The 16,905-nt window shown below is 40.0% G+C and overlaps 1 protein-coding gene across 1 annotated transcript in view; it reads left to right on the plus strand.

The window, feature by feature from the left end:
- Nucleotides 1-14,299, plus strand: part of LOC145772158 (uncharacterized) — a 37,900-nt gene extending 23,601 nt beyond the window's left edge. The window contains exons 27-36 of the mRNA XM_082584001.1: nt 166-214; nt 667-883; nt 1,046-1,135; nt 1,444-1,671; nt 1,933-2,000; nt 11,372-11,507; nt 11,761-11,856; nt 12,105-12,186; nt 13,074-13,267; nt 13,800-14,299. Coding sequence (XP_082440127.1) covers nt 166-214; nt 667-883; nt 1,046-1,135; nt 1,444-1,671; nt 1,933-2,000; nt 11,372-11,507; nt 11,761-11,856; nt 12,105-12,186; nt 13,074-13,267; nt 13,800-13,921 — 1,282 coding nt within the window. The 3' untranslated portion in view covers nt 13,922-14,299. The remainder of the gene's footprint in view (nt 1-165; nt 215-666; nt 884-1,045; nt 1,136-1,443; nt 1,672-1,932; nt 2,001-11,371; nt 11,508-11,760; nt 11,857-12,104; nt 12,187-13,073; nt 13,268-13,799) is intronic.
- Nucleotides 14,300-16,905: the final 2,606 nt, after the last annotated feature.

The following is a 16,905-nucleotide window of genomic DNA, read 5'->3' on the forward strand; positions in this document are numbered from 1 at the left end:
ATAAAAACTTTAGATAAATAAATTTCGGAGGTCCAGTTTGAAGACACCAAAAGGGATCTGCCAAGACAAAAAAGGTGGGGAACCACTGCTCTAGATTTTCATAGTTATTCGCTTTACTTCTGTTAAACGCCATTAATGCTTATTGTCTTAAATATTACTTTCTAGTTGCGTCACTGCAAAAGAATGTCCAAAACTGAACAAAGAAAACGAAATAGTGAGTACCAGTGAAGCAAACGCACCTGCGCTGTTTGTTATCTACTTGCAAACGGGTAGGCTACAGTATCAACATGAACAGTGGCCTTATGCTACCATAGCGACATCTCCAATTGGCTCCAAGTCGATAGAATGTGGGTAGCCTACAATACCTGTCAAGTCACTGACATCAGCACGAAAGCTGCAATGACTTTGGAACGCGTTTAATATTCAGCAATTTCCCACGGCGGTCTTGAAACTGTGTGCAATTGACCAAGCTGTGAGCAATGCACAACGCTTTCCCCCTCCGTACTGTAGAGCTGTCGGTAGTATTGGCTTTTTATTTAAATAACCTGAAAACAACTTATATTTTCTGCATTGATGTATTCACATACTGATGAAGTGTAATTTTGTTTGTAGACCTACGGTAATTTGTAGACTACAGTCTCTCTAATTGAACTTTATGTTTCAAAGCCCAAAACAATCCTCGCTCAAACCAAGATAGAAGATGTGACAATTGCAAGTTCTTCTAGCAACGCCGTATGCCTGTCTATTGCTGCGAGTCTCACAGCCACGGTGATCCATGCCCTGCTCTATCTTGCCTCTGAACAAAATGGGAAACCAGTTGCTAAGGGCAACGCCAATCGGATAGAAGATGACATCACGTTATGTTTTGAGGATTTGATGTCCGGTACAATTTCTTTCATTTTTTCAAATTATAAAAACAAGTTTAGCAAATTCGAGATGTCATTTGATAGTGTCAATGTATCAAGTTTGGAAAGCTTGTCATGCAAGGCCCGCCTGGCAGGGTGAGCACAATACTCCACATTTCTTACCACATTCCTCATCATAGGCACTGAGTACGTGACGCTTTTGTGGAGCATTGAAAATGGAACCGAAGAATCAGCTTTTCCTTTCTCTTTCAAGACAATGGATGTTGGCGGTAAGCTCGAAGTAAAGTTATAAAAATACATCTCATATGTTGTTTTTTAACGTGTTCGATGTGTTAAAGCGAAACGTCCAGTTATAATAAACTATACGCTATCAGCACGCTAACAACCTAACACAGTATAAAGCACAGGTTAGTGGAACTAAAGAGAACTTTTTTTTTGTGTGGAAACAAGCACATCTCAAATACGCTGCATGATTTTTTGCATGGATATTTGAGATGTGCGACTCATTGCTTTTTTATACTATAGTTAAAAATCAATGTTAGCCAGCAACGTGTCATAACGTTTTTATTGTGTCCAGCCCTTTCACTCACATCTTCCATGAGTTTCACTGCTCCTGCCGAGTCAACCAAGAAGTCGACGCAACCAATTGACGTCACAACGGCGTCAGTGCAGCCCGACGAAGTCACAGAAGTTCCAATGACCATTCAAACATCATCAGGCATAAGGCCGCACGCGACTACAGTTACAATGAATGTTTTAGAAAGTGAATCTACCAAAAGTCCTCAAAAACTGGAAGAAATGTCAGGTAAACAGTTCATTGCATTGATTTAACGTTAATTTTTGTCTTGAAACGATTGTGTTTGACTGAGCATTTCTGTCCTTGTTACAATGATTGATTTAGTCGTCATACAGATGGCAATGCTGCCAGAGACACTTGCGCGAATGTGCAAACTGGCAACACTAAGCTTTAACCAATACCAGTTAGTGCAAAGTCAATATTATGGTGTTTTCATTGTTGAGCTCTTTCCAGCAAGACCAGCTATTATGTCGTTGACATTTATTCTAGAATCGGACGAGTTCTCTGTCTTAGAAGTTGATTCTACGACTGTTTGTGCAAAGATTCCGCATCAAATGGTGAGTTTTTTTGTCATTCATAACTGTAGCCTACACTGCGTGACTGCGTTTCAAGCTTCCAGCAATATCTGTTATCAGGCTTGCTGTTCCCGACAATTTTCACCAAATCAAACGTCATATAAAAACCGTTCAAGTCTACTGAATATTACGTCATGGAAATTCCTAAAGCATGTGCCAAAATTGCACCAGCGTTCATAAGAATTGTGTCAAACCTGTTTGGGCCTGTTTGGGCCTGTTTAAACAGGAAATATTACATCAGCTTTAAACACCTGTTGGAATGACTTCATAATTGTCTTTCATTATTGCGTCACAGTACTGCATACGTGAATTTGAGATATTGCTATCTATTCTGGTCATTCGTAAAATGATTGTTTGAAAGTTGGCCGCACATTTAACTGTTGGCTTAGTGCTTGCTAGCTGGACAAAGGTTCCGTCTTTTATCCAAGTAATCTGTTCTGTAGTGACAGTTTTCAGTGGTGTACGCGTTGCACCCCCTCGTTTTCGGTAGCCGTGGGCTAATTTTTACAGAAATACACTTTTTGAAAAGAAGTTCAAGTGTGTGTTTCTTCGGTCATTATATGCAGACGAAAGGATCCGGGAACTTTAAGTTACAATTTTCCCACGAAGAAATTATGGTTTACCGCTGTGACCATAAAAAATAAAAGACGAAGTTGTTGGTTGGTAGGCTACAAAAGCAAAGAAATAATAAAAGAAGATCTTGTTGGTTGGTAGTCTAAAGAAGCAAAGAAAATTAAAGACATTTCTTCTCGGTAGGCAACTGAAGAACTTTAAGCTAAAAAGTAAAGACATTTCTTCTCAGTTTGGTACAGAAGAAAAAATAACTTTGACATTCATTGGCAAGAAAGAAGATTAAAGGCAATCCATCTGTGCTTGAAGATTCAAGTGGAAGAATCCAAGCAAGTTTTGTGGACGTTTGGACTTCACATACTCGTACAGCTACGGTATCGTGCATTTAAATTCTTTTTTGTATTTTTACGGTCTTTGCAGTTAAGTTTTTTATAACTACTGTAATTTTGTGTGTTTGTGTAACTTAATTTTTTAATTGTTAAATTTAGCCCTAACATTTAATATGTCTACACTCGGTGGTGACAGGGACTCGACCGCCGTCGACTCGACTGAGTTTAAGCCTGATGATGTTCTTTGCGGTCGGGCAGGCCATTCTGGGGAGGGACCCATTAACGATGAGGCTAAGTCAGTTCGAGAGGCCCGGCATCTTAGACGGGATATTTTGACTCAAATTGGGAAACTTTCTGTAGCCCTAGGTTCTTTGAGTGATAAGCAGGAACTGTTAATTTTTAGATCTAAGTTATCTACTTTAGAAGAGGAATTACGGCATTTCCACGCTCTTTTGAGTAAAATTGTTAACTCTGCAATCTTGGCAGAACTTCGTGATAGGGTAGATCCCGAATTTAACTCGTTAAAAAATAACTTCGAACAAAAAGAAAGTGAGTTCTCAGATAGGTTGGATGCTGACATACATCCTGAGGATAGCGCCTCAAATGTAAGCACTAGGATGTCTGAGAGCTCGTCACGGATAGTTGCACAAATTAACCTACAGTTAAGACGAGAGGAGCTCCAGATCCAAGCTGAGGCCGAAGCAAGAGCTGCTGAGGCCATCGCAAGAGCTGAAGCCATACGAGCTGAGGCTGCCGCGAGAGCTGAGGCCGACGCGAGAGCTGCTGAGGCCGCACGAGCAGAGGCTGCCGCGAGAGCTGAGGCCGAAGCGAGAGCTGCTGAGGCCGCCGCGAGAGCCGAAGCTAGAGCTGCTGAGTTCGCACTCAAAGACGCTCAGTTGAGGGCCGAACAACGTAAAGAGGTAGTTTTAGCTGAATATCGTTCTGAGTTGGGCTCCCGGCGTAGCTCTAGGAAGGGCTCTTCTAGGCATTCCAGAAGTGAACATCAATCACAGTTTAATTTACCTAACCTTTTCCAGACGCCTGTTCAATCCGAAAGTGGACCTGTACAATCCACATGTTTTCCAGCTGTTTCAGGAGGTCTCGGGGCCGCGGCTAAGGGTCTTCCGAAGGCTGTAGAGCCAAGGTCTGCAAATTACAACCGAACTCCTCCCCCAGAGCGTACAGGTCACGGGGCCGCCATTAGCAGTAATGCTTTGCCCCCTTCACAGTTTTCAGCGCCGCTAGTTTTTGATCGCCCAGCTATACGTAATTTGGGTGGTTGTGAGAGGCGTATCGCGTCTCCTGATTTTAACGTGTGTGAGGATCGTGATCGGGCTGTGCATGTGACTGAGCCCACTCAGCCCCTTAAGGGATATAGCTTGTCTTCTCCCGCTAAATCGAGTTCTCAACAGCAGGATTGCTTTTTTGAATACCAAAATAGTAGGACGTTCTTCGATAAGGCGGCCTTGATTGGTTACGATGGTAATAATATGCCATTTGTCTTCTTTAAAAATCGTGTTATGGCCTTGATGGCAGCTTCGCCCTTTAAGGGAACTCGTTTGACTTTGTTGCAAGCAGCTTGTGTTAGAACAGCTGCACAAACGATTGCTAATTTGGTTTCTGACACTCCTGGCTTGTCAGAGGAAGACAGGATAGAAATGTCGTTAGCTCGCTTGTCCCAACGTTTTGGAGTTCGTGGAGGTCTTTTCGCAGAACCAGAAATTAGAAAGTATCGCTATGGTAGCAAATTGACTTCTATCTCTTCCAGTGATTTGAAAGAGTTTAAAGATGAATTGTCGCAGTGTTTGCTTTACGCGAAAGCTTATGGTCAGCGTGATAAATTAGAAGGACGTTTTGTTTTGGATTTGGCTAAACGACTCCCGTTTGACGCTAAGCAGCGTTATCTTGACTTTTTAGGTGATCAGTATGGTAGCACTGAGGAACCTACTTTTCAGAGTTTGTTTGATTTTGTAGTACGGGAGGAAACGCGCAAGTCGACTGATTTTAGCATCATGCTAATGGGCGATTCTGGTGAGTCGCAGCATTTTAAAAAGTTTGGCAAAGGAAAATTGCTTTCATGTCCGGTTAGGCAGACGTCGGTAAAACCCCATGATAATGTGATTTCAGGGAGTTCGCAGTACTCGACTGCTGTTGGCGCACCGCGCGGCGGTGTGGCCAGACGTAGTGACATACCGGCATGTTTTTGTTGTTCGTCACGTGGTCAAGTTGAATATCATTTTTTGTCTAATTGTAAAGAATTTTTGCGCTTGACACCTAAAGGTCGGAGAGATGTCATTGTGAAAGCTGGCAAATGCTTGAATTGTTTGCGCCAGCATATGGTTAGAGACTGTAATCATGCAAATAACTGTCGTAAGTGCGGACCTACCAACGATAGGAAACACTATTTTCTTCTGCATGATTTTTATGTGACGTCACGTGATTCTCTGGATTTGGTCGGTAAAGATGAGGCTGGTGCCAGAGTTCCTGTGCGTAATGTTAAGATTGGAAATGTTAAAGCAGCCTTTAACCGCGTTACTGCTGCTCGTGTTTTGAATCCAATGACTGGCAAATCGAAGTTGGTGTATTGTCAGCATGATCCTGGTTCGCAGTTGACCTTTGTTTCGAGTGACTTGGTGTGCGAACTTGGTCTTAAACCGTATGATAAAGCGTCGTTTAAAATAGATACTCTGGCTGGTCAGAAACCTACTTGTGCTGACCTTGTTAAACTCAACATCCAGTCGTTAGAGACTGATGAACTGTTTTGTGATATAACCTCGGTGGTTAACCCAGCTTGGGCTGACGATGTTAAAACTTTACCCCATAAACAAGATTTAAGTGGTTTCCGTCATTTCCATGACGTGAATATGTTTCATTTGAATGATTGTAGTACTGTAGATGTACTGATTGGCAATGACAACGCTTATTTGATGTGGACAAAAGAAGAACGTGTTGGTGAAAATCGCAGTGAACCGCATGCTTTACTCACTCCTCTCGGTTGGTTGGCTTGTGGTGGTAATTAAGTCACCCTTAGTTGAAAGCGTTGCTAAAGTGTGCAGAGTGCAGACGTCTTCAGAGTCGGATGTCATCTCTGGCTTTCAGCGTAAAATTGAGTCTCGTGATATGGAAATAGCAGACCTGAATAAAGTCATTCAGGATTTGACTTTGCAAAATGAAACCTGTGAATTGTCTCGCAATGATAATTTGGCTAGAGAACTTGTCGAACCGAATATTGAGTTGAAAGATGGTCGATTTGAGATACCTGTTCCGTTGAAGGAAGATATTGATCTACCTAACAATTTTGTGTTGGCGTCAGATAGAGCTGCTGCTGGAAGAAGGCTTTAAAACAACCTGAACTTCGTGATTTCCTTACTGACACCATGAAAGATCTTAAATCTAATGGCTATATTGAGCGTGCTGGTGAAGCAGGAAATGTCAAGGGATTTGAATGGTATTTACCATACTTTGTGACGTCACAATTAAAAAAGCGTATTGTTTACGATGGCAAGTCTGAATTTCGAGGAACTTGTGTTAATGATGTAATGTTTTCGGGTCCTGACTTGTTAAACCCTCTGGTAGATGTCTTGGCTAGATTTCGGCTTGGTAGATTTGGTCTCATGGCTGATGTGACTAAATGCTTCTTTCAAATAAAGTTACCGGAGTCGCAAAGGGATTTGTTTCGTAAATTGTGGTTTGAAGATGATGACCTTGAAAATGGTAGGATGGTACCATTTCGTTTTTGTGTACACCCTTGGGGAATAAAGAGTAGCCCGTATATCGCTTGCTTGGCTATAAAGAAAATGATCGAGCAGAATCCCAGCAGTGCTGGTGAATTGACTCTCTGCAATATTGCAAATAATATGTACATGGATGATTTTATATTTTCGGCTGATAGCTTAGAGGAAGCTCAGCAAATCACTCATGAATCAATTGCTTTGTTTGATAGCCGTGGGTTTAAACTTGTTAAGTGGAGTGCTAACAAGGAGTCTATGATTGTCTTGTCAAATTTGGATAATGAGATGCTTTCACCTTTGATTCGTGACATTGACTTTCAGACTGAAAATATGACTTTGCCATCAGCGAAGACATTGGGTTGTGTGTGGCAAACCGAGTCTGACGAGATGCGTATCGCATGTTCCTTAAAGCCCTTAGCTAAACACACGCGCCGAAGTATGCTCAGTCAGCTTGGACAAAATTTTGATCCGCTAGGCTTTGGAGCGCCATTTTTTCTAAAAGCACGCCTTATACTTCAGCAATTGGCGATAGACAAGTTTGATTGGGACACCGAGGTCCCTGATAGCTTTGTTAAAGAGTGGGAGTCGTGGCTTCGCTCTTTGGACCTGCTTAAGGATTTTTCGTTACCGAGATGGTATTTTGCAAACTCTGGTGTGTGCAGTCCTGATGATATTGTTTCATATCAATTGCATGGGTTTAGTGATGCTTCGAATCAAGCTTTCTCTTCTGTTGTTTACTTACGTAGACTGGTTAACGGAGTTCCGAGTGTGTCTTTCGTTCTGGGTAAATCTACCATTGTTGTAAAAAATCAGTTTTCTTGGCCGATAGCTAGGAAAGAGCTTGTTGCCGCTTTAAATACAGCAAGACTCGTGAAGCAGGCCTACGAGGCATTGAAGATGCCCGACTGCAGTAAGTATTTTTGGTGTGATTCTCGGACTGTGTTGCAGTGGGTTAAGAACCCTGATTTACGTTTGAATAAGTTTATTACGCGTCGAGTTGAGCATATTTTATTGTTGTCTGGAGCCCAGGATTGGCGTTTTTGCCCTACCGATATGAACCCAGCTGATGTTGGCACAAGGCCAAATCTTATTACAAAGAAAGAGTTTCGAGAGTTGTGGTTAAATGGTTCTAGTCTTCTCTATCAGTGTGAAGAAATTCCATCTGTAGAAAACCCCACTCCAGTACCTGTCCATAGCCTATATCTTCGTGACAAAGAGGGGTCGCTTGACGTTGGATAGGGTGGCCTTCACAGATTGATCGAGGCCGCACCTTCTTTGTATGTTATGAAAAAGAGAATTGCTTATTTGGTTGCTTTTGTTGAATTTTTGTGCTGTAAAACCAAAAAGCGTAGCTTTATGAAGACAAAACTGGACGCCTTTTATCTTGATAGAGCCTTAGACTTAACTGTGAAGTTTGTTCAGAAAAGCGTGTATGGCGATGTGTTACATTTAATGACCAAACGATCGCCGGATGCACTTGAGGAAGTGATAAAGCGGGGTAGTGTTGGCGCTTCGCAACGTGAGAAGGAACGCTTGAAAGGATTGCGTTCACTTAAAAAGTACAGACCTTGTGTAGATGATGCTGGTGTAATCCGCATTGAAGGGCGCTTAAGTAATTCTCCCGAGATTTCTCTAGAAGCAAAGCATCCGATTGTTTTGCCTTCGAAGCACCCCTTCACTAGGCTTGTTGTACTGTCGCATCATAATCGAAATGCGCACTGTGGAGTACAGCACACTTTGTTGTCTACGCGACAGAAGTTTTGGATCGCTAATGGTAATGCTTCCGTGAAGAGGTATCTTAATGATTGTGGTGTATGTGCGATTGAGAAAGCTCGGCCTATAAGGCAGCTCATGTCTGATTTACCTTTGTCTCGCACAACTGCCCATAGGAAACCCTTTTTTGATTGCGGCTTGGACTATCTTGGACCATTGACCTTTGTTGAAGGTAGGAGTCACAAAAAAGCTTGGGGACTCTTATTCACATGTATGGCATCTCGCGCTATTCATGTTGAGCTGGTTACGTCATTGTCGCTGATTGATTTTTTACTTGCCTTTACAAGGTTTACAGATTTACGTGGGCAGGTTAATGCTATCTATTCCGATAATGGAAGTACCTTTCAGGCAGCATCTAAGAAGTTACCCGAGTTGATAGAATCAGCTGAATTTTACAACGCCCTGAGACAGAGAGAGATAAACTGGGAATTTATACCTCCGTATGCTCCGGCGCAAGGTGGCGCCTGGGAGGCAATGGTTAAACAATTTAAAATTGCATTTTTTCACATTTTGGACTCTTCAATACGTAAACCCAGTTTTATTGAACTGCTTACGTACACAGGTAGTGCCGTTCGGATCGTGAACGAACGCCCTTTGGTACCTTTGAGTGACGACCCTAGGGATTTTACTGTCATCACCCCTGCCTCACTTTTGACCCCATACTTAGACCCATACTGTGCTGTTGGGCAACCACATGATCGTGACCAATTAAGAAGGGATTATCGGTTCAATTTGTCACTTTCTCAGCAGTTTTGGAGTAAATGGATCGATTTTTACTTGCCAGGTCTTCAGGGCCGGAAAAAATGGCTAAAAATGGCCGAGAATTTGGAGCCTGGTCAACTTGTAGTGGTAGGTTCTCTCCAAGACATTGGTAAACGTGGGAAGTATCAACTTGGGAGGGTGCATGAGGTAGTTCCACAAATTAGGAAAGGGAAGCCTGTGGTTCGTAGAGCCAAAGTTGCCGTCTGCAACTATGATGAGAGTACGGGGAAAGTAAAAGTAGACTACGTGTTGAGGGATATTTCGTGCCTCGCCCCCGTAAAGAACACCTAAGTGTTAGGGTTTGAGCCTGGTTTTGTCTGCGGTGGCCGACCCTTGTCTGAGCCCGGAACAGTCGGTTATTATCGCAACTATTGTATATAGCGTCATTTTAGCGTGTACCTATGGTACCAATTTCATGTATCGTCGTGTTTATTCTTATTGCTGTTCATTCTTTGCATGCCCTTTGTATTTGCGTATTAACTTAAACGTGAGTGATTCAAACAATTTGTGTATCATGTGTTTTTATTCATTGGCTCACAATTGTCGTCATTTCTTTTTAGTTATGCCATGTCAGACTGTCATAACTAGGGGCCGCTATGTTCCCGACAATTTTCACCAAATCAAACGTCATATAAAAACCGTTCAAGTCTACTGAATATTACGTCATGGAAATTCCTAAAGCATGTGCCAAAATTGCACCAGCGTTCATAAGAATTGTGTCAAACCTGTTTGGGCCTGTTTGGGCCTGTTTAAACAGGAAATATTACATCAGCTTTAAACACCTGTTGGAATGACTTCATAATTGTCTTTCATTATTGCGTCACAGTACTGCATACGTGAATTTGAGATATTGCTATCTATTCTGGTCATTCGTAAAATGATTGTTTGAAAGTTGGCCGCACATTTAACTGTTGGCTTAGTGCTTGCTAGCTGGACAAAGGTTCCGTCTTTTATCCAAGTAATCTGTTCTGTAGTGACAGTTTTCAGTGGTGTACGCGTTGCACCCCCTCGTTTTCGGTAGCCGTGGGCTAATTTTTACAGAAATACACTTTTTGAAAAGAAGTTCAAGTGTGTGTTTCTTCGGTCATTATATGCAGACGAAAGGATCCGGGAACTTTAAGTTACAATTTTCCCACGAAGAAATTATGGTTTACCGCTGTGACCACTTGCTATGGACAAGAGTAGAGGAATGCAGGGCAAAACGAACATGCCAAGTTTAAAGTGCTCTAGTCTATTTGAACAAACAAATCAGATTCAGTATCATGGATCTATTGCGTTTTTTGAAAAGACAACTCACAACAACAACTGCCCAAAGTATGAAACTTAGTGTGTTTTTATTTTTTTGTTTATTTGCAAAAAAATGATTTTTATTCTGGGTGTCCGTTTTACCCCGGCATTGGGAAAAATCGGTCATAGTATGATTGATTGGTGTTGCTGTTGGAACTCATTTTTCTAAATAGTTGTGAAAATCAAGCTAATTTTTGAGAACTTGTGAGGTTGAATATCCATGAGTAGACACCGCAGTTAGGGTTGGTAGCCAATAAATTTAAGTGGACAAGTTTTTACAGCAAAGAACTGAGAAAACTATTTCGACCTCTTGTCCGCCAAGTGTGGCACGAAGGCTTCCAATTTTTTGTGTGGTAGCTATATTCCTTAAAGTAAATTTAGAAGATAGAAAACAAAATGTTTTATTTTTATCTGTACGGTAGTTTTTTTTTTTTTTTTTTAAAGCCAATGTCCGTTTTGCTCCGCCATCTTCTACGCTTTCACACAATCAATGTGCTCAATAGATTCCTGATAAAGAAAAATAGAAACATTATCTGGAAACAAAGAATTGCCCGGACACATACGCTTTTAATATAAATTCAACGTGCAATCGCATTGATGGATGAAGTAAACAAAACTTCAACTGCAAGCATATGCGCCGAATAAAAACCACTTCAGTGCCATTGGTGTCTGCGTCACCATAGCAATGCGATTTCATTTGAGATGAGCCTTAAAACAAGATTTCCATTTCTGGTGGAAAAAAATTCCGACTTCACTGAATTATTATCTTCTATACAATATCCACCTTTCTTATTTTTGTTTTGAAGTAACCTTTGCGTTCTCTTGCTATCTGAGGTTTTTTATCTAAGTTGTCGCAGCCTCACAGGTTGTCGGGAATCTCAACTATTTTATTTCACTGCAGGATCAATCCATCGATTCTTATATGGTGACACTGGACGAGACACAAATGACGTCATCCGAAGGCGTGTCAGATCAGTTTCAAAATGGCCCTGCTGCTTCTCCATTCACTTTCGTCTGTTTTTATGATTTGCAACCAAGTAAATAGTTTTCACGGTTGTTTGTGTGAAACACGCTGTTTGATTGCAAACTTTTAGAATATCCGTTTTAAATTGTTTCTTTCGAGAAGTTGCCTTAAAAAGGTTGACTTGCTCCGTATCATTTTTGCTTATTGTTTGTATTGTTTCGGAAGATGTTGTACTTTTTTGTACTTTAGCATGGAAAGTAAAGACCGACTGCCACAGTACGGTGCTACGTTGTTCTGTCAAGACCTTGTATTTTCTTTCATCCCAGGTAAAGACTACTCTATATCAGTCCATGCCAAGCAAGGCACTTCATTTATTGGAGAGAAAAAAAGCAAAAGTTTTAAGCAAAAACAAGATGAGACAGGTTAGTCATCGTTTATTTATGTCATCGTCATCGTATAGTTAACCTATCAAACTATGTACAGTATTATTACTTTATGTTTATTTAAAGGAGAAAAATCTACTTCACGTTGCACAAACCGCTTTTTGTTGTCTTGCAATTCTCAAACCAACATATCATATCAATTTGAGAATGTTCGTGATACTGATAGTGATAGGCTAATATAATTTTTTTCTAATTTCTACGTAAGTCAAAACGGAGTTTCGTTTCAGAAGTTGGAACCACTCCCTTGTCGATGGTCTACCCACAAACCGAAGAGACTAAACAATGGCAAAAGTCGTACAATGATTGGAGGTACGTGCTTTCACATCGCTCTGAAGGCAGTATGCATCAGTTCTTTCAGTAGTTCTTTCAGTTTGCAGTTCTTTAATCGCTACGTGTTTCTTGATGCTTAAAGTCATTTAGTTAGTTACCTTCAACAAGTTGAAATTTATTGCATTTTTATAAATATTTTCAGATTCCTGATCAGGAAGTTAGGCCGAAAAAGTTTGACTGTTAAACTATTTGTAAATATGTAAAATATATTGTTATAATGCTCAACCCTGTTGTATTGTTGTCTCTTGCCTGTCTTTGGTAGGCTACAAGAAAGCAAACTCTTTCCCGAAACTGTATCTTTGAGTAGACCTTGTTATTTTTCAATTTATTTATACTTCTGCATCAAATAACCTCAATATGAGACAAAATAAAGCTGCTGTTTTGAACGACAACAATGTTGTTTCTTTTTTGACTTACTTTTGGTATTTAAAGCCTTTTAAAAGGCCCATTTTTCAACTTTTGGAAAAGTATTTTATTGGTATACTGTAGTTGTTATTTTGCATCTTTGTATAGCAGCTTAGAAACTTATCGACAGTTTTGAATATTTAACATTTTTATTGAAGAAACTTTCTTCCAATCGCCCATGAGCTGTATTCTATTTGTGTGAACAACGGTTATGAACGATTAGTGATTCCTGAAAGTTGACAGCTTTTAAATTTCATTGCTTTGGGAAAGACGTAAATTTAGCATAGCCTACCATAGATGATTGATTACAACTCAATTGGATTGAGTGAAATTATTCTAAAAACAAAGTAACGTAACATAATTGTTAACCTCTAACGTTTTCGGCAAAAATCTCAGCCTTCATCAGGAAATAACCTAAGCATCTAAACAAAAAACTTTTTTCTAAATCGATTTTTTTACAGAATAAACACATTGAACACCTGGTATACAACGTTATCAAGCTATTTGAAAACAACTGGATCTCAATTCCCTGACCTTGCTCCAGACCATTCAAAGTGTCCTCCAGCTCATAGACCACGTTGCCAGGTTCAACCGAAAGCAATCACCGATTACAATGGCTGCTTGTTCTTTATATGTGAAAGTCCAACTGAAGAAGGTAAATAGGTTTTACTTATTAAATGCTGACAAACACTGACATTTTTTTTTTTTAAATTTAATTTTGTTACAAAATAGGCATACTGTAGCATTTGGCGGATAAATATGAAGCCGTTTTATTACGCAGCAGAGAACATGAAATCTACAAAACAAACCTACAGTAGGGGTACGGTTTAAATTACCCCTTTTTTGAAAAATCAACTTTGTGACTTAATTGTACTTAAATTCATTGTGTAGCCTATTTCTTATGCGAATAAAACATGAACGCGCCAGTTTCGTACATTTTCGTGGTCCTCCTGGCAAAACCTTGCGGCTCACCAGAACGCCTGGTTTGGGAACCGCTGAACCAGGCTATCAACATTGCCACTGGTCAAACGTAGAAAAGAACAGTTAAGTTGAAAAATACATTTTCTAGTGTACTTTAAGTTATCAAAAAATTAACCTATGCTTTGTAAAAATAACTTACTTTATTTTGCTGTTCAATACCAATATGATGAGTAAAAATTTTGATCTTAAAATTCAATCTTTTTCAGGAGATCTTACGCAGAGTGATGTAGATGCTTGGAAAATGGAGTACAACATATTCAAAGATTATTTGATGCCACAGTGGCAAGAATTGTTTGCTGCGTATTCAGAAGCCCAAAAACAAACCTAAATGTGCAATTTCACCAGAGCTATTTTCAAATGTATAGATCTACGTCGTGTGCTATATTTTTAATTTTTTCCTTTTTAGAATTTCTGTTTGTGACAACTTGTGCGCAAATGAATTGACCTTATGTTGTCTTAATGTAGAACATTACTGTCACTGTTCTGTGTTGCATAATCTTGTAGCCTATATTATGAAAATTAACCTTAACGTCTATCAATGGTATACCGAAGAAGTTCTATCTTGGATTCAAATGATAACAAAGATAATATAATTTTTGTTGATTTTACGTTACTGAACAACTTATCAACGTTCACTTACGCAGAGGGAACGCTGATGCAAAAGATTTTCTGTTAATAGAGCACGTTTTTTTTAATAAATTTGCACATTAAACACTTGGCTGCTTGAAAGTGACAGATCGATGGTATAAATGTAAATCTCCTGACCGAGAAGTATAGTTACAAAAGGGACCTTATTTGGTGTCCTATCTCGAAAACTGACCAATCAGAAGCCATGTCGATTTACGTTAGAGCCGACGTGGCAAGATTGCGTAAAGCATGAATCATCGAAGAAGGCATGCTCGAGCAAGTAGGCTACACGCTTTCGCAGAGTTGCGCTGCCGCTGCAGTGCAGGTGGATTTAATTAATTGAAGTAAATCTGAGTAAAAATGATTCAACGAAGCTCACCGCAGCAACAAGTTTCACTCGCTGTGGACTGGACACCAACTATAGCAAGCAGCTTTACAAACTCTCGAAAGCCGTTCTACGTTAATATCCAAAACATTTTGACTTGGAAGTAGACAAGTAGGCTACTAGCTACCACAATCCCATAAAGTTACTGACAAAACTATTAGCTGACTAACTTGTCAACTTAACCTGCCAGCCTTTGGTAGCTACAAGCCCAAGTCAAGTCATACAATCCATTTTTTTTGACAACGCCAATCTAAACTTTTGGAACATCTAAACTTGAGTCCAAGAAAGCAAAGATGATTTCAGAATTCAAAAAAACAGAATTTTTTTAAAGCTTCCTCGCTGCTTTTTGATTATTTTAAATGGTTATTGTTTCAAACAAAATAAGTAGGCGATACTGCAACTTATAAGAAATTATTAAACTGATGATTGTGTCAGATAGAACTGCTAGGTTAAAAGGCATGCATGGTGCCATATGGAACTTTTAAACCAGCTATAGTCATCATCAGCCGGTCATGCCACTGCTTGCAGATGGCTTCCACATATGTTTCCACACCTTTCTGTCTTTCGCTGTTCCCATCCAGGTGATGCCAATCTTTTCTTCTATGTCATCTCGCCATCTTCTTTTTGGTCTCCCTCCAGTTCTTCTTGCATGTCTTGGTGTCCATTCTGTGATTATCTTGGCCCATCTGTTGTCTGTCATTTTTGCTACATGTCCGCCCATTGCCACTTTAGGTTTGTGGCTGTTTCCATGACATCTTTGATACAAGCTTTGTTTCTGATGACTTCATTTCTAATCTTGTCTTTTCTATTTATGTTTAATATTATTCTTTCCATGTTCCTTTGCTAGTCAAGGGGCTAGTAAACTAGTGGTTGATCGAATTTCAACCAGAGTAGGGTCAATTACATAGTTTTCAGTTCAATTACATAGGTTTGAAATTTTCAAATGATAATTAGCCTACTTTCAAATGTACGGTACCGTAATCAATTACACTGTTCAGTTACAAAAGTTAAATGTTGCAGTAGCCTACCGGTACGTTATTTATATTTATCGATGATATTTTTACAGTTTAATTTTAACAAATACAAGTAGCATTGTAAAGATGAAGTTGCACTGTAAAAGTTTCTTTTAAACCCTAACTAGCAGCTCAACAAAAGTGCTGTTATTATGCGCACAACGTACCAAATGTACAGTAGGCCTATTCGTAATTTGGGCAATTTTTTTTTTTAATTATTTAACTACACGCAGTGGTGGGCACCCGCTACTTTTAAAGTAGCGCGCTACCCGCTACTCGCTACTCGGGCCAAAGTAGCGCGCGCTACCGCTACTTCTTCCGCTACTTTTGTCTAAAATGACACTAGGAAACACTCAAGTCCCTAGTGACGCAAAAAGGACCTTGAAAACGAATGTTATCATTCGTTTACGCTGTCATTTTAACGTCGTTATAGAAAACACATTCTAAGGGAAATTTATTGTTACTCATCTTTCAAAAACACGAGCATTTCAAAATGAGAGTCACTAAGTCCTGCCCGCTTTCGTTTAAGCACATCTTTTCCAACAGAGAAAAGTCTCTCCACCGCAGCACTGGAAGGAATGGGGGTGTTGTATTTAATGAACAGATGTTTTAACTCGGTATTCGAAAAGCTCAAGGACTTGCTCTTGTCCGAAAAAAAGGCGTCCACAATTGCTGCTTCCTTCTGCACCGACGTTTCATGGGATGGCGCAAACACTCCAAAAAATACATCCTCGGAGTCATGACTGGTGTTGGTGTCAGGGCCTCTGAGAGAAATTTTCACTAGGGGTACAAAGAGTCATTCCGGGCCCCCTCTCACTCCGAGGCCCGAGCCCCCTTTTTCTAGGGTAAAACGAGTGATGTTTGCTTAGGCATATTGCACGCCATACAGCACTTTATTACAGAATTGGACATATTTCTCTTAAATGTAGCCTATAATTATTCCTGATGACACCATGTCGTGTCAAAAACGTTGGATTTAGTAGTTTTTTCTTGTATTTTCTATGTGTTTAATAAAAAATGTTAAATCTGTTAACGTTACTGAGTGTTATATGTACGGTATCTGGTACAACAAGACAAGCTCTGTACCAAGGCTCAAACATAACATCTTGTTACAACATAATCAAATTAATCATCTGACCAATAACCTTTCTTCATTAACTTTTGCATTCACCACATGCCTAGCAAAGGTGAACGAAGCCACTTTTTTTTGACTCCGGCTCCGCTCCTCCTCCGAAAGTATTGACTCCGGCTCATGCTCCAACTCCGAAATTCATTTTGAAGTGGAAT

This window comes from Aplidium turbinatum, chromosome 6, assembly GCF_918807975.1.
Source record: "Aplidium turbinatum chromosome 6, kaAplTurb1.1, whole genome shotgun sequence".
Classification (NCBI taxonomy): Eukaryota; Metazoa; Chordata; class Ascidiacea; order Aplousobranchia; family Polyclinidae; genus Aplidium; species Aplidium turbinatum.